The sequence below is a fragment of the Chrysemys picta genome, chromosome 1 (genome assembly GCF_011386835.1).
Source record: "Chrysemys picta bellii isolate R12L10 chromosome 1, ASM1138683v2, whole genome shotgun sequence".
NCBI classification, from domain to species: Eukaryota; Metazoa; Chordata; order Testudines; family Emydidae; genus Chrysemys; species Chrysemys picta.
The window spans coordinates 230,840,746-230,864,768 of record NC_088791.1 but is presented as its reverse complement, the minus strand read 5'-3'; the positions used below and the strand labels follow the sequence as shown (position 1 = coordinate 230,864,768).

General features: G+C 45.1%; 1 protein-coding gene across 6 annotated transcripts; it reads left to right on the top strand.

Moving 5' to 3' along the window:
• Positions 1-407: 407 nt before the first annotated feature.
• Positions 408-19,578, top strand: LOC101938338 (acetylserotonin O-methyltransferase-like). Of its 6 annotated transcripts, none has more exons than XM_065580753.1 (9): positions 408-547; positions 1,337-1,470; positions 1,569-1,743; positions 9,561-9,690; positions 11,097-11,165; positions 11,736-11,854; positions 14,508-14,648; positions 16,622-16,744; positions 17,490-19,578. In XM_065580753.1, exons 2-9 carry the CDS (start codon positions 1,399-1,401, stop codon positions 17,699-17,701), a joined length of 1,041 nt encoding a protein of 346 aa, XP_065436825.1. In that variant the 5' UTR covers positions 408-547; positions 1,337-1,398; the 3' UTR covers positions 17,702-19,578. The 6 variants fall into 6 exon arrangements, with proteins under 6 accessions (XP_065436825.1, XP_065436827.1, XP_065436824.1 ...); XM_065580755.1 differs by having other exon boundaries at positions 411-542; XM_065580752.1 differs by having other exon boundaries at positions 411-547; positions 1,214-1,470.
• The last annotated feature ends 4,445 nt before the right edge of the window (positions 19,579-24,023 follow it).

The window sequence follows — 24,023 nt, the reverse complement described above, 5'->3', positions numbered from 1 at the left end:
CCTCCTCCTTCTTAGCAGGCCCAAATATGCCTGCAATGCACTCCCACAGTCCCACCCCTTACAGCTTAGGGTCATGTTCCATTTTGGGCCTGGGGTCTTCATCCCACCCCTTTTGTACCCCATGGGTGGGGTAAGGAGTGAGGTTGTGCTCTTGTCAGTATTTCTTTGGTCTTTTAGTGTTTTATACCTCCCTGTCCCCCACACCTTTGCCCCTCCCAACCGATTGTTTGATTTTGCCTTGAGATAGTGGTTGAGGCAATCTTAAAGTGTGCTCTGAGTAACACTTTAACTGCTCTATTCTGTTCCCATTGTACTAACAAATCCAGCTGACTAGACAGAAGCAACATCACAGTGTCCTTGTCCCTTGTTTACACAGATTAGTATAAGAGTATCAAAAAGTCAACTCCAAAATTCTATTCCAGGCTAACAAACAGACCTATATATTAACACTGATCCCTGGGTATTGGGAGATAGGAGGATAATTTTTCTGGAAGCAAGTCATCCCTCAGACACCTTAACCTGGACTGAGTTGACTTTTTGAGGTGAGGTAAGCGGAGTGGGTTTGGGACTCAGCCTCATCTGTGGCACTGTAGTTTGCCTCACCAGCTGAAGGCAATGAGTACAGAAGTCATGTGTTGGAGACCATGTGACTAAGAACCAGGCTTACTGGGAGATATAAGGGCAGCCTGGGTTTAGTCAAGAGAGAGACTTCAGGGAAAGCAGATGTGGGTCCAATTGCACCTGCCCTGCACCCCAACCCTCTGCCTCAGCCCTGAGCCTCCTCCTGTACTCCAAACCCCACATCCCCGGCCCCACCCCAGAGCCTTCACCCCTAGCCAGAGCCCTCGCCCCCTACACCCAACCCTCTGCTCCAGCCCTGAGCATGATATGGTACTGCCACCTTTACTTCTGCACTGCTGCCTGTAGAGCTGGGTCCTCAGTCAGCAGCTGCTACTCTCCAGCACCCAGCTCTGAAGTCAACAGTGCAGAAGTAAGAATGGCATATTATTATATTACCACCTGTACTTCTGTACTGCTGCTGGGCGCCACCTTCAGAGCTGGGTACCCAGTCAACATCTGCTGACCCCGGCGAGCCGCGTGCCAAATGTTGCCGACCCTTGGTTTAGTGCATGAGCCTCTACTGCATGAGTTAAAAGCCAACTGCCTAATAGATAAGGCTGTAGCGTGGACTAATTTTCTCTCTCCCTCTAAGTGCTCTCTGTGCCACTAGATGGGACAGAACAACACACCTCCATCCCAACTCCCCTGGGGAAGAGGCTAGGGACACTCCTGACCAATCAGATTAAGTGAACTGCCCAGTGTGATCTGTATCTAGTAGAAACGAAGGTTATTTGAACAAGAAAGGCAAGAGGATCTCTCACAGTGCGCTGAAGGAAAATGAGCTCCACACAAGACCTTGACTATCCTCAGCTCTTATTTCAATACAAGAATGGGTTTTTAGTCTCAAAGGTAAGATTACAAATAATGCCTGGAAATTATATTAAAACTCATCAGGGAGCATCTGCACTTTCTCTTACTCCACTGTATCCACCGCCATTTGCTTTCAGATTATGTTTACTGCCTGTGAATTGGGAGTGTTTGATCTATTGCTGGAGTCAGAAGGGCCCCTGTCTTCAGATGCCATTGCTGAACGGTTGGGCACCAGTGCCAGCGGAATGGAACGGTTGCTTGATGCCTGTGTGGGATTAAAGCTCCTGGGAGTCGAAATGAAAAGTGAAGGAGGTAATGTTGTCGGGAAAGGAGAAGACTAACAATTAAATCACTTATCAGAGGGGTAGCCGTGTTAGTCTGAATCTGTAAAAAGCAACAGAGGGTCCTGTGGCACCTTTGAGACTAACAGAAGTACTGGGAGCATAAGCTTTCGTGGGTAAGAACCTCACTTCTTCAGATGCAAGTAAGTCATTAAATCACTGTTGGTTTTAAGGCCTCATTAAATAGTATGTGTGTGACTGAATTATAATATTAAAAGCAAAAATGCCAGAATGAGGGAAAAGGTACAATATGATTTGAGAAATCTCAAAGCAGCAGATTTACAAAAACTGAACTTGGATAGGAGTAAGAGAGTAAAACAGATGCATAGTCACTTTTCTACTTCTCCTAAGAACCTATTTAACTCATTGGACCAAATTCACAAACAATAGTAATTACCCATGTGTAAGGGAATTTGAGTCTAAGCAGCTGTAAGGGAATCTCTAAGAGCACGTTGTAAGATGTGTAATGAATATATAGTCTGGAGGCCAGAGGATGGTATTAGTTACACTAATTTAGACTTCTTTAAGATCTCCCGCTAACTTGGCCAATTGTCTTTATATCTTTATATTAATTATCTTTATTACATAAAGTGTAGTTTCAGATTTCTTGAGCTAAAGATAAGAGGTCAGATCCTCAGCTGGTATAAATGGGTGGAACTCCATTGAAATTGCCAGAGTTATGCCTGTTTACGCTGTTGAAGGTATGGAGCTCTGCAGTGTGAAGTGTACTTTAGAAATATTAAAGATAGCGTAGAAAGAGATGTGTTCAGACAAAGTAACCCTGATCGAAAATCTTATGTATACAAAGAAACTTCTTTGGTGTGTGTTCTCTGCTTTCAGCCTGAATTGTGCCCTCAGTACACTATTTAGCAGGCACAAATAAGGAGAAAACCCCACAGAGAGCAGGAAAAGACTGTACCAGATACATCTACTCTTCCTGATCTGTTGTATTCCATATGCAGCAAACGCTGGTAGATCTTTCCGTAAATTCCACTCACACATTTTGCTGACGGAAGCAGCAGTAGCATGCTTTAAACAAACAAGAACATTGTTTTTTTTTTTAAAAAATTTGAATTAAACACAGGAAGCATACAAATGTTGTTGTGAGTAGGGTTTTCAAACAATACATAACTTGTAACATTGTCTTTGGATAATTTCAAAAATCCGCAGTTCCAAATGAGCAATTTAAATTAGTGAATGACAAATGTATTCAGCGTTCATGCCAGGCCCCGTGCATACAAACCTCTTTACAGTTGTTGTACTTACTTAGGGTTACCATATCTAATAAATAAAAAAAGAGGACCCTCCACGGGCCCTGGCTCCGCGGCCGGAGGCTCTGCTCCTCCCCTGACTCTTTGGCTCTGTTTAAGAGCCGAGCTGCCCCAGCGCTACCGGCTTCGGGCAGCCCCCATGCCTCCGGACCCTGCGCCGCCGGAGCCCGGAAGGGGAAGTGCCCGGCCGGCGGCTGGGGTCCGGAGGCAAGGGGGCTGCCTGAAGCCCATAGCGCTCGGGCAGCTCAGCTCTTAAACAGAGCCGAAGAGTCAGGGGAGGAGCAGAGCTGCCATTTTCCCGGACATGTTCGGCATTTTGGCAATTCCCCCCGGACGGGGGTTTGAGTGCCGAAAAGCTGGACATGTCCGGGAAAAAGAGGACGTATGGTAACCCTAACTTACTTGCAACCTCAGACTGCTCCTCATAGATCACACACACGTACACGCCCTCCCAGCTATCAAGCTCTCAGGAGATCCTCTCCCCATTCCTTCCATGGAAATCAAGCAGTGTTTGAAGTTTCAAAAACAGACTCCAACGAGAAACTGCAGAATTGGAATTAATTTGCAAACTGGACACCATTAAATTAGGCTTGAATAAAGACTGGGAGTGGATGGGTCATTATACAAAGTAAAAACTATTTGTCCATGTTAATTTTCCCCATACTGTTACTCACACCTTCTTGTCAACGGTTGGAAATGAGCCATCCTGATTATCGCTACAAAAGTTTTTTTCCTTCTGCTGATAATAGCCCACCTTAACTGATTACTCTCATTATAGTTAGTATGGTAACACCCATTTTTTCATGTCCTCTGTATATATATATATCTTCCTACTGTGAAAGTTACTAGTGACCCCCCTTAATAGCTAGTAGCCGTTCTGTCAGCCAGCGGCCATTAGAAAAAAGCAAACACCTTAAATACACAGTAGCCTGAACTTTTCAACTGTCTTCAACTGTAAAAGGCAATCAAAAATCTAAAAAAGTTAATTGTGTCCCTTTTTAAGTAAAAAATTTTAAGCTATAAATAGCTTTAAATCTAAAAGCAAGCCAAAAAGCATCTATATTAATGCAATTTTCTAACTAATAAGGCAAAAGCCACTAAAACCTGAGCTGCCTATAAAACAAATACAAAAAATATAAAGTAATTCCTCTGTTTTGTCTAAAATCAACAAAAATATATGTATATAAAAAAATATTTTAAGCAATAACTAAGTGCCCCAAAACAGTAAACCTCTGTTCTTTTGTCTTTCAAATCATCAAAAAACAAAAACAAATGCCAGCTAAATAGCATTCAATGTACCATGCATTTACTGGCGCAATAAAAATTATTTTTGTGTTCCATGGCCAAAATTATTGTTAAAATTTGCATACCAACAGTCTTTAAATGCAAAAACATAAAAAATTAACCCACTCCCCATATTGCCCATGGGATACTTCTGGCTACCTCAAATTTCTAGCCAAAGGGCTAAAAAAAAAAAAAAAAAGCTATTAAACACCAAAGGTTGTACCGAGTGGACTCCTCAAAAGTGGGTGTGCTTGTCCTGGTTTGTTGCTCCAAAGCTCTATAATAAAGAAATTTTACTAAAAGGGTATACATAGCATACATTAAGTAGTAAAACTAGTGTACTGTATAATAGCAATATGTATGTGTTCATTATTAAAAAAAAGTATATAAGTAAAAAATAAAAATTTCCTTTGTAAATTAAAAAAAGCCAAAAAAAAAAAAAAAAAAAAAACCAAAACAAATTAAAAAAAAATCGCTAGCAAGTTCAGTCCAAAAATAAAATGCTGGCCCCATTCAAAAACACTGTCCACAGCTAAAACTTGGCTAACAGCCAAGAAAAGGGGGGTCTAAATGTGCCCAAGCAACTATAAAATCTGCAAAACACTGCCAGGCATTAATAAAATAGTTAGGTTTCTTGTCTCACAAATAAAAGAAATGCTACCCAAAAACCCTAGCAGCCCTGCCGTTCATTAAAACAAAAAAACTAAATCTATGTAAAAATCCACCAACAAAAAACTGCTTTGGCTCCATGCTAAAAAGGCCCTTTCCAAGTCCCGTTAACCACCAACACTGCTGTAAAGTGCCAAAAACTGCCTACCTAAACCCATGCTTCTCACTGTAAAAAGACCCCTCCACCTCAAAAAAACTCTCCAACTAATAAGCCTATTTCTCCTTCTAGCTCTGCTGTGCCTTTTAAACAGCAAAAAAACAAAACAAAAAAAACCAAGGTAAAGTGCTAGTAACTTCTCCCTTGTCCACTGACAAACCTACTGTGCCTTTAAATTTTTTCAAAAAACGCAAAGCCATTAGAATAATGTGCTAGTAACCTCTCCCCTATATAATACTAAACCATAACTGTTTCAAAAAACAAAACAAAACAAAAAAACACTTGCTTCATTAAAACCACCAAAATCCAGAAATTCCTGCCTACAAAAAACATTAAAAACTAACCCTAATAAAAAAACAAAAAATTATACACTAGCAAAAAAAACCTTTATAAAACCCATGCTTAATAATATGGTATAATGCTACACCAAAAAAAATGTATTAAAATATCAATTAACTGTAATTAACACTACACTAAAAACTGTTAATTTTTTATTACCCTTATCCAGTTTCCAGATCACCTCTACATACCCAAATTGCTCACAGGGGGCTGCCATTAAATTAGCACAACAAAAAGCTTAGGTTATTTCCTCTAAAAAAAAAAAAAAAAACTTAACCGAATCCCTTTGGGATGGGGCCAATAATGCAGCAGCAGTTTAAAATATTTTTAAAAACCAAAAACATAATAAAAAATTGGAGCCCAGCTAACCCAAGTACAAGCTAAAATTAGTAAGTTACATGTTATCTTCGCCCTTAGTTCTATAACCCAAAAATTGCTAACAAAAATGGTATTAAATATCACTAAAGCTAAAAAAGCATTGCAATAAAATCTAGCATATTCAGGCTTGGCCCACTGCCCTTACAAACACATCAAAAATACTATCTAATCTGTGGCCATAAAAACATACTTAAAAACTTTCTAAGTAAAAATGCAAACGTTCTCAATGCTCCTTCCAAGCATATAAACCAATTGGGGGGGGGGGGGGGGTTTATGCTCACATTAAAAAAAATGTTATTTCTATGTTAATCATTCCAGCTTAATTAAGCAAAATTTACACGCCATTAAAAATGCTGCTGTTATTTTCCATGCTGTATCTCTTAATCACACCTTTAATTTTAAAAACCTCCTTCCAAACCTTAGGTCATAGTTTATGGGGCTCTTTCAAACAATTGTTAAATAAATTATTTTCTTTCTTTTCTTTCTATGTGTTATTTAAATAATAATACAATGTGCCAAATGCCTGTGTAATGCTATAATCAAAAGCTCTGCTGTCCATAAAAAAACCCAGTATCTGTCCCTCCAGCTTAATCGCAAATTGCATAACGGGCCTGACAAGTTTTAAACTTGTCAGGCCCGAATTGCCGTTATGTCAGCCAGCGGCCATTAGATAAAAGCAAACACCTTAAATACACAGTAGCCTGAACTTTTCAACTGTCTTCCCTTTCAAGGCCTTAAGGTAGTTGAAGCTGGTCCCAAGCCGGTTTTCACTGACCAGATAGCAAAAGCACGGGTCTGAAAACCACCAATCAAATGTTAACACGGCAAGGGCCTTTGTCTGAATGTGTATAAAGGAATGGTAAAATGTGTGTAAGACAGAGTCTTTTAGGGTTACCATATTTAGTGCCTCCAAAAGGAGGACACTTTAAAGGGGCCCCAGCCCCGCCCCCAGCCTCGCCCCAACCCCGCCCCCTCCCCAAAGTCTCCGCCCCCTCCCCTGCTTCCCGCGAACATTTGAGTCGCGGGAAGCCTGAAGCAGGTAAGGGTGTGTGTGGGGGGGGGGGGGGGGGGGGGGGGGGGGGGGGGGGACGAGGAGGCGCGGCCCACCCCCGGCACCGCAGGTCCCCAGCCCGTCCCCCGAGCCCCCGGCCCGGCACCGCCGGCCGAGCTCCCGGCCCGGCACCCGGCCCCCCCGAGCACCGCCGGCACCCGGCCCGGCACCCGGCACACGAGCCGCCGGCCGAGCCCCCCGGCCCGGCCCGGCACCGGGCCCCCCCGAGCACCGCCGGCACCCGGCCCGGCACCCGAGCCGCCGGCCGAGCCCCCCGGCCCGGTCCGGCACCGGGCCCCCCCAGCACCGCCGGCCGAGCCCCCGGCCCGGCACCCGGCACCCGAGCCGCCGGCCGAGCCGCCCGGCCCCGGGCCCCCCCCCGAGCACCGCCGGCCGAGCCCCCGGCCCGGCACCCGGCACCCGAGCCGCCGGCCGAGCCGCCCGGGCCCCCCCCCGGCACCGCCGGCCGAGCCGCCCGGCCCCGGCCCCCCCCCCAAGCACCGCCGGCCGAGCCGCCCGGCCCCGGCCCCCCCCCCCCGAGCACCGCCGGCCGAGCCGCCCGGCCCCGGGCCCCCCCCCCGAGCACCGCCGGCCGAGCCGCCCGGCCCCGGGCCCCCCCCCCGAGCACCGCCGGCCGAGCCGCCCGGCCCCGGGCCCCCCCCCGAGCACCGCCGGCCGAGCCGCCCGGCCCCGGCCCCCCCCCCGAGCACCGCCGGCCGAGCCGCCCGGCCCCGGCCCCCCCCCCGAGCACCGCCGGCCGAGCCGCCCGGCCCCGGGCCCCCCCCCCGAGCACCGCCGGCCGAGCCGCCCGGCCCCGGGCCCCCCCCCCGAGCACCGCCGGCCGAGCCGCCCGGCCCCGGCCCCCCCCCGAGCACCGCCGGCCGAGCCGCCCGGCCCCGGGCCCCCCCCGAGCACCGCCGGCCGAGCCGCCCGGCCCCGGGCCCCCCCCGAGCACCGCCGGCCGAGCCCCCGGCCCGGCACCCGGCACCCGAGCCGCCGGCCGAGCCGCCCGGCCCCGGGCCCCCCCCCGAGCACCGCCGGCCGAGCCCCCGCCCCGGCACCCGAGCCGCCGGCCGAGCCGCCCGGCCCCGGGCCCCCCCGAGCACCGCCGGCCGAGCCCCCGGCCCGGCACCGCCGGCCAGGCCCCCGAGCCCCCGGCCAGATGTCCGATTTTCCCGGACATGTCCGGCTTTTTGGGATTTCCCCCCGGACGGGGATTTGGAGTCCAAAAAGCCGGACATGTCCGGGAAAATCCGGACGTATGGTAACCCTAGAGTCTTTGTACCAAGGTGCAAGGTTCTCCTTTCTTCTGCAGAATAAAGCAACTCTTCCTTATCCCTGTCTGGCTGTAATTGGCTCTCAGCTAGGTGGACCCGATGTTTCGGTGACACTACTGTGTTTTCCACTGCATGCATCCAATGAAGTGGGTCTTAGCCCACGAAAGCTTATGCTCAAATACGTTTGTTAGTCTCTAAGGTACTCCACATCCAAGAAGAGTGGCCTTTTTACACATACCTTCTCTTCTCTTAGGCCGCATCTATAAGGGGAAGTTATTCTGGAATAAGGAAGGGGGAATTTAAAGTGCTATAGCCATTCCACAGTAGAATAAGAGTTGGCTTGTTCCAGTTTAGCTTGATCCACTTCCAAAGTGGATTAAACTAAGCTGTCAACATGGGGAGCTTTTACCAAACAGCTATTCCAGTCCATTTCACCATGTAGACAAGCATTTAGAAATCTGTGGCCTCTTCTGAAACCACCTACACCCTTTCCATGGCAACCAGGCCAGCTGCAGGAGCACAAATGAGGCAGCATCCACCCTGCTAATAGAAGTTCAGCTGGATGCTTCAGAGGAACTTTTCTCCGCTGTGGCAGCCGCCTGGGTGTAGAGCCCACACAGCGACTCTCCTGGAACTGCCCATACCCCAGTCCTCCCATCACACACAGTTGAGAAACAGATTTAAAGCCTAATCTGGCTCTCATTGAATTCAGTGGGAGTTTGCCTGTGCTGTAAGAGAGAGAACACATTCTATACCAGCCCATATATCTGTCCACGAAAGACATATATTAAGCATAGTAAGAGCCCAAAACTTTGCATCTGTCAGATGACTCCCATAATCAGCCAGTGAGAATATTGAAATTCAGTAGGAGTACATGGCCTCAGAAGTGTGTGAGCTACTCAAGTTAGGGATAATGGGTGGTTTTATGTCCTGGGGACTTAAGTCTCCCTCTTGGTTTCCTCATCAGGTGAAAAAAGACTGGTATGTTAGGTATTATTGCTGAAATAAGATGCTTTTGAGCACCTACACTAAAAAGCATAGTGGAAAGAGATGTCACTACAGGCGTTTGGCTTATACAGTTTCACAAAGAAATGGTGATGGTGCTGGGGTGTGCTTTTTATATCCTGGAATCCTTCATTCCAGATCTTGCAGAATCTGATGGGTAGCTATGGTATGCTATGCATGCGTGCTCCCAGACCTTCCTCTATCTCTGGTCTATCTAGAGTGGGGAATCTCCTGCAGTTTCCTTGTTGCTTTGGTTGCATTCCTACAGCTTGTTCTTGTTACACAGATTATGCTGTAAAACAGGCTTTGCACAATGAGAAGTTTGTAAATGTTAACTTACCTTCTTTTTCCCTTTAGCCTTTTACAGGAACACAGAGCTTTCCAACCTCTACCTTACAAAATCAAGTCCCAAGTCTCAGTATCATTGTTTGATGTACTACTCCAAAACCATCTATTTTTGCTGGCACTACCTGACAGATGCTGTGAGGTAAGGAGATGAAATCTTATGTCGTTTGTACAAAATTCATGTGCCAACATCCATTGCAATAAAGCACTTTGCTACATTTGTGAACCTGCTCGGGAAGAGGCGTGTCTCCGGGGAAACAATAGAAAATGAAGACATATGTAACCCACACACCTCCTGGGTGACACTGACTGGTAATTGTTTGGGAAGCATGTTGAACTACTACTACACGAACTTATGTTTCCTAGTGCTTCAGTGGATAAATTCACTGCAGAGTCAGGAAACAGACTTCTATACTATGATTATTTGGTGTGTCTCACGGGGAACATTTAATCATGATAATAGTTTCTGTGGAGGGAAGCCCTCGGCCAGGCAAATGATGATGAATAGTGACTGAGGGATGCTTGCAGGGATCCTAATTGGTTGTGTTGCCAAAGGCAGAAGAAAGTGAGGAAGGAAGTCAGTGTATATTGGGTCAGAATCTCAGCCTGTACAACTCAGCACAGCTCTTTATGGAGCTGTGTCAATTTACACCAGCTGAGGATCTGAACCCTGTCTCTGGTATATCAAATAGCAGTTGTGTTTCCTTCCTCTTCGTGGTGTCCAATAATGAACATAAAATAATAACAAAGAAGAGACTGATTTCCTTTCTGAATCTTCTGGTGTGGCACAGACAACGTTCAGAATGAACAAGCCAGGGGTTCTCCCCACACTCAGTTTTATTTGAGGCCTCGGGATGCAGCCAACTGATGATGGTGGCCATGCTGCCCTGTGGGCCAGGAGCTCCATGGCCACCAGGGGCCTGAAGTCCCACTGGGGGCCCTGGACTGGGATCCCAGGTGCCCTGGGACTGGGAGCCCAGCTGCCCTCTCTACCCTTGGGGGCTCCACTTCCCCCATGGATAGGGGCCAGGACCTAGGCTGCCCCAAAGGGGTCGTACTGCACCACCTGCCGAAGCATTGGGCCCCTGAAGCCCCATTGCCCTGAGAGCCCCGCTGTCCCAGTAATGGGGGCTGGAGTCCGATAGCCTGAGGGCCAGGGGCTGGAAGCCCGGCTACCCAAGGGGACCCCGCTGCCACCACATGGGGGATGGGAATCTCGCAGCTGCCACTGTCCTGGGGGCCTCGCTTCCCCATGGATGTGGGTTGGGAGCTTGGCTGCCCCAGGGGACCCTGTGCCCTGACTCCTGAAGCGCTGGGGCCTCTGAAGCCCTGCCACCCCAGGGACGAAGTACCTGCTGCAGGCATCCCCGTGGCTGGAGGAAAAGCGGTTGGTGGCCGCATTTCAGAATCCCTGATCAAAGCAATAATATAAAGGGTAACACTTATACCTTAATAAGTAGAATAAAATGAGTACCTTAATAAGCCAAAATTGTCACCAATGCAGTAAGGTGCTAAAGCAGAAATATCCCATATTTATTTTTCTTTAAGGGATGGGAAAAACCAGTATGATCGACCATTTGGTATTTCCTCAGAAGACCTCTATGGGGCTCTCTACAGGTAATAATCAATTTAGTGTTGGGAGTTTTATGCTTTTCTTTTATGTGGATGACTTTTCTATTTTGTATTACCACTTTGACTGTGAAATATGGTGATTAGTCTCATTCACATGAAAACCCCGTCATTTCAATGGCATCCAGTGCTGAGTCTCTGGTATGTCTAAGGTGCTCATCACCTTGGTATCTAAGCATCAAGTTCTTACTGGCAGCCTATCATGAACAATTTGCTATGTAGAATATTTGGTAGAATGGAAAATTCTGTTCAATGAAAAACAGCTGGCGACCCTTAGGCCTAGCATCATAGCGCACTGCTAGATGATAAGTGTAACTTACAGTAAGTCTCATTAAAATGTAGGATATGAAACAGGGTGGATTTATTCTTAATATTTTGAATGTCTGCTAAAGTACGTTTATTTTAATAGTGATCAAAAGAGACGATTGTGCATGCTGGCAGAGAAACAGGGTTTAATATAGTATTTCAGCTAAAAGCACAAGAGTTATATGATGCTAGCCATCAATGAATGTGTCATAATTTCCTTGTGCTACAAATAATGTTCTTTCAAATCACTAGATCAGAAGAAGAGATGATCAAATTTATGTATTTCTTGAATGATTTTTGGAAGATGTATGGCAGAGATGTGATTGGTGCATTTGACCTTTCACCTTTCACCGTCATTTATGATCTGGGAGGTAAGTGTCATCAGAACGTTGAACTGTTTTCTTTGGTAAGCTATGGATAAATACTGCACTTGTTCTACGACCTGTGTGAGTAATGGAAAAACAGGGCAGACTACATGGCCAGGATCAATCACAAAGGAAGCATTTTACATTTTGAGCCAAAGTCGTATACAAACTTGAAAATGATAAAAGCATTAGAAAGCAGAATGTTTTCCTGAGTCTAAAGAACCCCATAGATCTAAGTAGCTGCTTATTTTCCTTCTCACTGGTTGGGTAGGTTTTTCTTCTGCCATTGCTTAAGAAATTCTACCAGAACAGCTTCCAGGCTACTCTTCACTTCATTCTGTGACTTTAGGTTGGTGAATTGACTGCATACTTCTTACCCCTAAACAGCTTTACCGTTGTCTCTGTATTTCAATCCTGTCAGGATTTATAGCACCATGCAATCTCCATTACTACGTCTCCCCTGCTGTTTTGCTCTCCCAAGTTTCTAAAACACAGAAAGCAGAAATGAAGTCTGGCTAATCTGCTCTGGCCATTTTCACTTCTCATCTCCAGAAAAACATGAATTTAATATCATGGGAAAAATCACCTTAACATATGCTGTCCTTTTAATGTAAAATAACTCAAGTCACGCTCCTCACCAGTTTCTTTCCCCCTCTGGGCTTTGTTTTTACAATACAAACAAAACCCACCCTGGACATTAACTGTATGGTAATGTTTTGAATGGTGAATACTGGATGCTGGATGTGAATCTTTTCCATTTTTAAGAGTTCAGTTATTTTGCTCATGTCTCAGTGTGGCATTTTCTATATACCAAGACCTGGCTTTGGTGTAAACCTAATGGGAGGAGGTAAGGGCTTTTGAAATCCAGCTTGTAGGGAAGGGTGCCTAGAGTTCTAATGCATTGCTACAGTGACTGTGCTGATTGTGACTATGCTGGGACACAGGAGACTTGTGTTCTATCCCAGCTCTGCCCCTGGCCTGCTGGATGACCTTAGGCAAGTCATTTCCCCTCTGTGGGCCTCTGTTGTCCCATCTGTACAATGGAGATTATGATATGTGCCTTCTTTGTGAAGTGCTTTGATATTCATAGATTAAAAGCACTATAGACTTTAAGGCCAGGTGCTAGTTTAATAGCACTATATAAGAGGCTAAGTATTATTATTATGCTACATGCCATCCTAATGACTGAAGATGGGAGCTTTAAAACAGAGGAATGGTCCGTCAGTTTTAGCTAAGGGGACTATCTGTTGTAGTAGGTCACTTGTACTTTGGCTTTTAGTTTAATCTAATGCGGGTGGAAAAAATTTCAGAATATTTTCACCAAAAAATTGAGGTTTTTGTTTTCCAGTGTTCAAAACAGACCCAATTTTATTTGTTTAAATTCTCATGTTTGATGGAAAACAATAAAATGGTGATCTCCATTTCCTCTTTTCCAAAATACAGGCTTTTAGTGAAAAATACTTCTAGTTATATATTTTATTTAAAAAAAAATCATAAAAATTTCATGAAAACTAAAATTTAGATAAAATCAATATTGCACAAAAATTTCATATTCAGAATGGCCATTTCTTTGAAAGAAAACACTCTTCCTTTGAAAATTTCCAGCCGGCTGTAGTTGCACCATACTATGTTGTTTTAAAGCAATACCCTTTATGGTCCAGTGATTAGATCACAGGACTGGGAAACAGAAGAATTGGGTCTTATTTCGGAGATAGGCTGGGAGACCATGAACAAATCACTTACCTTTTTTGTACTTCAGTGTCTCCTTCTATAAAAATGGATACTAACATTAACCTATCTCGCAAGGCGGCATGAATCTGAGTTCATTGCAGTCTAAGTTAAAAAATCAGTTTCACACATACAGAATGGGAAGAGACTGTCTAGGAAGGAGTACGGCAGAAAGGGATCTAGGGGTTATAGTGGACCACAAGCTAAATATGAGTCAACAGTGTGATGCTGTTGCAAAAAAAGCAAACATGATTCTGGGATGTATTAACAGGTGTGTTGTGAGCAAGACACGAGAAGTCATTCTTCCGCTCTACTCTGCTCTGGTTAGGCCTCAGCTGGAGTATTGTGTCCAGTTCTGGGCACCGCATTTTAAAAAAGATGTGGAGAAATTGGAAAGGGTCCAGAGAAGAGCAACAAGAATGATTAAAGGTCTTGAGAATATGACCTATGAAGGAAGGCTGAAAGAATTGGGTTTGTTTAGTTTGGAAAAGAGAAGACTGAGAGGGGACATGATAGCAGTTTTCAGGTATTTAAAAGGGTGTCATAAGGAGGAGGGAGAAAACTTGTTCACCTTAGCCTCTAAGGATAGAACCAGAAGCAATGGGTTTAAACTGCAGCAAGGGAGGTCTAGGTTGGACATTAGGAAAAAGTTCCTAACTGTCAGGGTGGTTAAACACTGGAATAAATTGCCTAGGGAGGTTGTGGAATCTCCATCTCTGGAGATATTTAAGAGTAGGTTAGATAAATGTCTATCAGGGATGGTCTAGACAGTATTTGGTCCTGCCATGCGGGCAGGGGACTGGACTCGATGACCTCTCGAGGTCCCTTCCAGTCCTAGAATCTATGAAAGTTTCTTAGATGCAAGATGTTATAAAAATGACCAATATTGTTATATTTGAGCATTTACCCTGTATTTCACTTTCACTATAAGGATGTGCAGGTGGTTTGGCCCAGGAATGTATTTCTTTGTACCCAAATTCTACCGTCACAATTTATGACCTACCTAAAGTAGTGCAAGTGGCAAAGGAGCGTTTTGTACCCCCAGAAGAACGTCGGATCACTTTCCATGAAGGTAAACTTGGTTCATTTTGTGTATGCTCATATGCAAAGAAAAATGTGCTGAAGGGACCGTGTTTCATTATAACAGAATCTCATGAGCAATGTATACCCTTTGAACTTGTTTACTCATCTGATGAAGCTGAGCTATTAGGTGCCAAGGATGCAAATATATTCCAAGTCCTTGAGCATAATCCCTATTAAACAGCAATGTAAAAAGAAAAACAAACTCACTCCATGCAGTGGCCTTCCTAGCCCTTCCAGGTGTCACCCTGGCGGGAGGGAGGATGTGGCTTCACTGCACAATTGTGGGCAGTCCAAAGCAGGCTAAATTGTTGAAAACAGTACGTTGTGTAGATTAGTGCAATGTGACTGGGCACAAAGGACCATAAAGATCTCCATGTTACATTTGAAGGGATAAATGCTGTTGGGTCATGTTACAATATACATGTGACCCACTGCCGGGTGATTTCCTCTTTAATTAGATTCACCAACCCAGTAACAAAAGAGCTCCTCTCATACCACACTGCTTAACAAGAAGCCAAAACATGCAGTCCCCTTAAGCATTCCAGCCCCTAGTTCGCAATCCAGACAAATAGATCTTGTACAGTGAAATGTTACTGAGTGTGACCCAATTCCCTGTACATTAAGGTTTCTCAATCTCAAAGGATTAGCCACAGGTCCCAGGTCAATAAATATTTCAGATCTTACCAAAATCACGCTGCCAGTCAATGCTTAGTAAACTAACTAAGAATGTATTAAAAATAAAGAAGAAAGTTCTAAAATAGGTAAAAGATATATACATTACAAAAAAAAATTGCTACATCCTGAGATCAGGTTTGTAGCTTTGATGTAATAGTCTGTTGATTTGCAGAAGTCTCTCTGGCAAACTTCCAAAAGCTTGGAAGGGCCTCAGTCCCTAGCTTAGAATACTTCTTTTGTTATAAATCTACAGTGCAGAGAAGTTTGGAGCAGGAATGAGGCAAGATGGAGTTTTCTCCGCTGTAATTTATGCCCTCTCTCATGTGCCTGGAAATTTACTGTCCCAAGCCAAGGCCATCATACAGGTACATGGAGAGTTACTGGCCAACATGGATTCTTAGGTCACATGTCCTCACCACATGTCCATACATGTTTTGCTGAATCACATTAGACACCATTGGCTCCTTGCTATCTGAGGCATCCTCAGGAAGAGGCTATCTGGAAAGATGATTCTTTCTAATAGCCCTTCCACACTTGGATAGTACATTCACAACGGGTTGTCGAGACCGGATGTAAACATCCTTGTGGGCGTCACTCCAAGAACAAACACATTTGAGATACAAATACATAGCCAATATCATAACTTCACATACAGTGATGATACATAGATTTAAACAGGATTTGTTAGCATGTATCTTTTCCATTGTTATCTTACATGACATACTTTGTACAAAGTTTGTTGCAATTGTATAATGGTGATACCAGCTATAATAAATATAGTTATCCTCAATCATATAGCATCATCCATCACACCAGTGTAGGGGTATGTTGGTTTTAGGTGTCTAGTTTTACTATTTAAATAGAAAGAAATGGTCAATTTTGGAGGGTGGGGGTCAGGAGAGGAGGGGAGAGATAGAGAAAGGGGACCCAGCAGTGAAGAAGGGGAAGAAGGGGAGGGGACGGGGGATGACCTAAAAGCAAAGACAGAGAAGTGTGACAGCTGGTTTATATGGCTGAAGCAGAGAGGAAACGGAGAGAAAGAGAGAGAGAGAGAAATGAAATCGGCATACAAGTGGATGGATAAAGAGCACATCACCAATTATCCAATACTGGGAGATTTGCCCCCTAAGTGGGATGTGAATACGCAGCATGACAAGCCAGAAGAGTGTAGCTTCCCAGCAAGTCTCTCAAACAGTTTTGGAGCTAGCATGTACTTTTCCCAGTACCAGATTGGAAATGTTTGCTTATTCAGGCCTATTTTTTGCATTCTTTTTCTTTTTGTTACAGGAGATTTTTTTAAAGATCCAATACCAGAAGCTGACCTGTACATTTTGGCGAGGATCCTGCATGACTGGGCAGATGACAAGTGTATGCATCTACTAACAAAAATCCACAAGGCTTGCAAGCCTGGTATGTTTTCCTCTTTGCAAAATACAGACTTATAGATATCATTTGGTTTGGACAGGGGTTTTTTTAAAGCGCCATTTCAATGAAAGACTTTCTCCTTTTACATTAGTGATTTGCATCCAGACCCCATCAGTAAGAATGGCCAACTTGAAAATTTGCTTCTAGCAATATTGCCGAGTTTCCAGAATTGTCCTGGCATCTCCAGGAATTAAAGATTCATCTTTATTAAAGATTATGACATCTGACAAAACCTCCATGAATACATCCATCCAAATTTGGCAACTCTAGCTTCTAGGTTTGGGCATACACTTTAGACATGCAAGGCCACATTTTTAAAGTTATTCAGGTGCCTATGATGTTGATAGGCACCCATTCAAATTTTGAAAATTGCCAATGTGCATTTTTAGATGCCTAAATTATTTTAAAACTCTAGCCATGGGGCTTGATTTTCAGAGATGCCGAGCAGCCACATCTCTGGTGCATTTCTGCTGGAGTAAATAAATGTTTCAATCACAGCTACTAGGTTCCCCTTCACTCTCTACTTTGAAGTACAGGAAATAATAGCTAATTGATGCATAGAATCCCTCTTGCTATTTCATTAACTACTGAAGCAATATAACATGATTTTTCTTTTAATATAAAGGGGATCTCTAAGGTTATGGAAATACCTAAAAAGGCGGTTGAAAAATCAGCTTTAGTGTCCTTCTCTGACAAACCAACATGTTTTTAAATCTCTTTATCCCACCAGGCGGCGGCGTGCTGTTGGTTGAAACACTTTTGAATGAAGACAAAACTGGGTCTGTAGATGCCCAGCTCTTCAATCTGATAATGTTGGTTCAAACTGAAGGAAGAGTACGAACGCCAGCCGAGTACAGCAAGCTCTTCACTGCAGCTGGTTTCAGAGAGATTCAGGTCAAGAAAACAGGAAAGCTCTATGATGCCATTTTAGGAAGAAAATAATTCTGTCTCTTCTTTCTTGCCTGTTGTTAGATGTGTACATGCAGTGAAGAGATCAGCTTTTACTAGACTGCAGCAATGAACCCTGCTCATAGTTAACCTTGTCACTTTCTTTGTACAACAATACACTGCTAGAACATTCACTCATTATGTATGTTGAGCCTACATGCAGGCCACATGCAGCTCTTTTACAGTAAAGTGCGGCTCATGTAGGCCCCCCCTAGGGTGACAGATGTCCCGATTTTATAGGCACAGTCCCAATTTTTTGATCTTTTTCTTATATAGGCTCCTATTACCCTCCACCCGCGTCCTGATTTTTCAGACTTGCTGTCTAGTCACCCTAGCCCCCACGCCCATTCTCCACCTACCATACCCCACCTGCACCTCCCAGGTGATAACAGGGAGGGGCCGCTGCTTTAGCTCTGCAGGGAGAGAAAGCAGCAAAAGCAGCACTCTCCCTGCAGCTCCCAGCTGTTCGCTGCTGCCTCTCCCATGGCTGCAGCTTCCAGCTTGCTGGCTCCATCAGCTGCCATGCAGGGAGGAGCCCTGGTGACATCATGTGACTGCGTGGGGCCAGCAAACCCTGGCAAAAATTTGGGTGGGCATATGACCCCCCGGTGCCCCTCCCATGCATTGACTCTGACTTCTGCCCAGCAGGGAGGGGGGGTCTCGGGGCTGCAGCCCCCAGGGGTGTGCTTGCTGGGGCTCAGCACTTCAACAGGAGTCGGCCTGAAGCCCTGGCAGGCGCCTCCTCCAAGGCAGAAGCCCTGAGACCTCGCATCCCACAGGGCTGAAGCTCCAAGGCTCGGCTGGTGAACCCTGGCTCTCGAACTTCTGAAGATTGTGTTATGTGGCTCAGAGGGTCAGTACGTTTGCTGCAGGGACCACGACTGCTGCAGGGACTGACGATCTGCTAGTTTGAATGTGACTCTTGTTTGGCTCTTGACTCTAAATGGGGGACTAAAGTAATTAACACACGTTTCACAAGAAATAGCATGTGGAAATCTTATACTCCTTGCATTATACATTGTTTCTATGCTGTCAGACTTTGTACTTTTCCATTCTTTGTGTAAGGGGACTGTTGCCCCCTTACTAAAATTCAGTGGGGGTGTTTTGGTTGGCTAGCTCCCAGCACTAAAAGGGGAGGGGTCGATGGGAAATCAGGACCATGAGACTGACAGTCCCCAGGAACAATGGCGAGAGGCCAATGCTCCAGGTAAGCTTGATTGACAGGGCGGGCAGGCTAATCAGCATGACAGGAGGCCAGGGTGGGTCCCGTCCTCCGTGTGAGTTGGAATTACCTGGGTCAGACTGAGTGGGGCCAAGCTAAGGAGAGAGCAGGGACCCAAGCTGAGCTGAAGAGCAGAACCGTGCCAGATCCAGAGGGGCCAGAGGCGCAGCCACAGAGCCAGAGACGCAGCCGAGGGAGAGCAGATCCTGTGCTGGGAGCAGAGCTGCAGCCACAGAGCCAGGTGTGGTGAGAAAGTGGGGCCAGCCAAGGGGGGACCTTGGGCAAAGGGCCCAGCACAGAAAGACACCCCCAGACAAGGGCCCTTACAGGCCAGACCGGGAGGGGGACCTTAACCCTATGGGGGGCTGATGCTGGGAAGAAGGGTCCCACCACTCAAAGCCCGGAGGTGTGTGGCCACCACCATTGCAAGTGTCCAACCCGCAGCGTCTCTGCAGCACAGCCAGGGCCTGAGAAGGAGGCCTGGGACCTACAAGGAGCAGACTGTGACCTGCCCTGATGTTCCAGAGACACTGTTTGTGATGTTCCCTGCCACAGAGCGGGGTGATGTGTTTTCCTTTAACCTTTCCCATTTTTCCTTGTTCTTTTCTTTAGATTAATTGTTAATTAAACAACTTGTATTTGCTTTAAATTGTATGGAATAATCAGTGGGTCAGGGAGGTGCCCAGTGCAGAGAGAGTACCCCGGAGTGGGGACACCCTAGCCCCTGTCCTAGGTGACCACAGCAGGGTTGGGGGTCGAGCCCCCCAGGAATCCTGGGCCCAGCCTTGTTGGGGTTACGAGGACTCAGCCAGACAGGAGAGTGGAAGGTGAGTGCTCAAGGGCAGGGAGGCCTCTGGGTAAAGGGAGTGGGAGCGAGGACTCAGATCCTTTCGCTAGCCCACCTCACCGGGGTAGTGCAGAAGTCAGGAAAGTTCCCCACAATAGTGGGACCATTCCCCCGCTTACTTTGCATGTTTAACATAACGTCTGACTGGCCTGGTTTGTACTCAGCTTTCTTCTTGCAAATATAAACTGCACATCACCGTTGGATGCACTGTGATTCTATGAAAGTTTCTACAGTGTAAAGGAAGTGAACTCTCATGTCAGGATTTGCCATCTTTCAGTTTCTTCAAATGTTTCTTAATTCAGTCTCAAACCACAGCAACAAGAAGACAGTCAGTATAACGAAAGGTATCAAATTCAAAACTAATCACCTGAAGTACTTTCCCCCACACTGCCTGTGGGACTCATTGCTACAGGATACCACTGAGGCCAGGAGCTTAGCAGGATCCAGAAAAGGAGTCGACTTTTATATAGATAAGAGTATTGTAATACTCACTTATACAAAGCAAAGGAATTCCTGGAACACTGAAAGTAACAACTCTAGCACATACAGGCAGGACTTGACTGCCCATTAACCCCCCCGATCAGACACAACACATAACATACAAGACTACAGCTTCACCCTAAAACAGAAATGCAGCACCATATGTTGGTGGAGGTGCTGTCAGGACTGATCATTATACTAACCAAAGTTGCTGTAGTAAGCATTAACAAGGGGGGGGGGGAAGGAGTTTTGGAAGAAATAAGAACATAAGAAAGGACGTACCGGGTCAGACCAAAGGTCCATCTAGCCCAGTATCCTGTCTACCAACAGTGGCCAATGCCAGGTGCCCCAGAGGGAGTGAACCTAACAGGCAATGATCAAGTGATCTCTCTCCTGCCATCCATCTCCATCCTCTGACAGACAGAGGCTAGGGACACCATTCCTTACCCATCCTGGCTAATAGCCATTAATGGACTTAACCACCATGAATTTATCCAGTTCTCTTTTAAACTCTGTTATAGTCCTAGCCTTCACAACCTTCTCAGGTAAGGAGTTCCACAAGTTGACTGTGCGCTGCGTGAAGAACAACTTCCTTTTATTTGTTTTAAACCTGCTGCCTATTAATTTCATTTGATGACCCCTAGTTCTTGTGTTATGGGAATAAGTAAATAACTTTTCCTTATCCACTTTCTCCACATCACTCATGATTTTATATACCTCTATCATATCCCCCCTTAGTCTCCTCTTTTCCAAGCTGAAGAGTCTAGCCTCTTTAATCTCTCCTCATATGGGACCCGTTCCAAACCCCTAATCATTTTAGTTGCCCTTTTCTGAACCTTTTCTAGTGCCAGTATATCTTTTTTGAGATGAGGAGACCACATCTGTACGCAGTATTTGAGATGAGGGCGTACCATCGATTTATATAAGGGCAATAATATATTCTCAGTCTTATTCTCTATCCCCTTTTTAATGATTCCTAACATCCTGTTTGCTTTTTTGACCACCTCTGCACACTGCGTGGACATTTTCAGAGAACTATCCACGATGACTCCAAGATCTTTTTCCTGACTTGTTGTAGCTAAATTAGCCCCCATCAGATTGTATGTATAGTTGGGGTTATTTTTTCCAATGTGCATTACTTTACATTTATCCACATTAAATTTCATTTGCCATTTTGTTGCCCAATCACTTAGTTTTGTGAGATCTTTCTGAAGTTCTTCACAGTCTGCTTTGGACTTAACTATCTTTAGCAGTTTAGTATCATCTGCAAACTTTGCCACCTCACTGTTTACCCCTTTCTCCAGATCATTTATGAATAAGTTGAATAGGATCGGTCCGAGGACTGACCCTTGGGGAACATCACTAGTTACCCCTCTCCATTCTGAGAATTTACCATTTATTCCTACCCTTTGTTCCCTGTCTTTTAACCAGTTCTCAATCCATGAAAGGACCTTACCTTTTATCCCATGGCAGCCTAATTTACACAAGAGCCTTTGGTGAGGGACCTTGTCAAAGGCTTTCTGGAAATCTAAGTACACTATGTCCACTGGATCCCCCTTGTCCACATGTTTGTTGACCCCTTCAAAGAATTCTAATAGATTAGTAAGACACGATTTCCCTTTACAGAAACCATGTTGACTATTGCTCAACAGTTTATGTTTTTCTATGTGTTGGACAATTTTATTCTTAACTATTGTTTCGACTAATTTGCCCGGTACAGACGTTAGACTTACCGGTCTGTAATTGCCGGGATCACCTCTAGAGTCCTTTTTAAATATTGGCGTTACATTAGCTAACTTCCAGTCATTGGGTACAGAAGCCGATTTAAAGGACAGGTTACAAACCTTAGTTAACAGTTCCGCAACTTCACATTTGAGTTCTTTCAGAACTCTTGGGTGAATGCCATCTGGTCCCGGTGACTTGTTAATGTTAAGTTTATCAATTAATTCCAAAACCTCCTCTCGTGACACTTCAATCCGTGACAGTTCCTCAGATTTGTCACCTACAAAAGCCAGCTCAGGTTTGGGAATCTCCCTAACATCCTCAGCCATGAAGACTGAAGCAAAGAATCCATTTAGTTTCTCCGCAATGACTTTATCGTCTTTAAGCGCTCCTTTTGTATCTCGATCATCAAGGGGCCCCACTGGTTGTTTAGCAGGCTTCCTGCTTCTGATGTACTTAAAAAACATTTTGTTATTACCTTTGGAGTTTTTGGCTAGCCGTTCTTCAAACTCCTCTTTGGCTTTTCTTATTACATTCTTGCACTTAATTTGGCAGCGTTTATGCTCCTTTCTATTTGCCTCACTAGGATTTGACTTCCACTTTTTAAAGGAAGTCTTTTTATCTCTCACTGCTTCTTTTACATGGTTGTTAAGCCACGGTGGCTCTTTTTTAGTTCTTTTACTGTGTTTCTTAATTTGGGGTATACATTGAAGTTGGGCCTCTATTATGGAGTCTTTAAAAAGCGCCCATGTAGCTTGCAGGGATTTCACTTTAGTCACTGTACCTTTTAACTTCTGTTTAACTAACCCCCTCATTTTTGCATAGTTCCCCCTTTTGAAATTAAATGCCACAGTGTTGGGCTGTTGAGATGTTCTTCCCACCACAGGGATGTTGAACGATATTGTATTATGGTCACTATTTCCAAGCGGTCCTGCTATAGTTACCTCTTGGACCAGCTCCTGCGCTCCACTCAGGACTAAATCTAGAGTTGCCTCTCCCCTTGTGGGTTCCCGTACCAGCTGCTCCATGAAGCAGTCATTTAAAGTATCGAGAAATTTTATCTCTGCATTTCGTCCTGAAGTGAAATGTTCCCAGTCAATATGGGGATAATTGAAATCCCCCACTATTATTGAGTTCTTAATTTTGATAGCCGTTCTAATTTCCCTTAGCACTTCATCATCACTATCACCGTCCTGGTCAGGTGGTCGTTAATAGATCCCTAATGTTATATTCTTATTAGAGCATGAAATTTCTATCCATAGAGATTCTATGGAACATGTGGATTTGCTTAAGATTTTTACTTCATTTGATTGTACATTTTCTTTCACATATAGTGCCACTCCCCCCCCTGCACGACCTGTTCTGTCCTTCCGATATATTTTGTACCCCGGAATGATTGTGTCCCATTGATTGCTCTCAGTCCACCAGGTTTCTGTGATGCCTATTATATCAATATCCTCCTTTATCACAAGGCACTCTAGTTCACCCATCTTATTATTTAGACTTCTAGCATTTGTGTACAAGCACTTTAAAAACTTGTCACTGTTTATTTGTCTGCCCTTTTCTGATGTATCAGATTCTTTTTTATCCTCTTCCATCCTCTGCTCCTGACTATAACCTGGAGATTCTCTATCATTAGACTCTCCCCTAAGAGAAGTCTCTGTCCGAGCCACATGCTCCTCTGCAGCAGTCAGCTTTCCCCCATCGCCTAGTTTAAAAACTGCTCTGCAACCTTTTTAATGTTTAGTGCCAGCAGTCTGGATCCACTTTGGTTTAAGTGGAGCCCATCCTTCCTGTATAGGCTCCCCCCATTCCAGAAGTTTCCCCAGTTCCTAATGAATGTAAACCCCTCCTCTCTACACCATCATCTCATCCACGCATTGAGTCTCTGAAGCTCTGCCTGCCTACCTGGCCCTGCGCGCGGAACTGGGAGCATTTCTGAGAATGCCACCATAGAGGTCCTGGATTTCAGTCTCTTCCCTAACAGCCAAAATTTGGCCTCCAGGACATCTCTCCTACCCTTCCCTAGGTCATTGGTACCTACA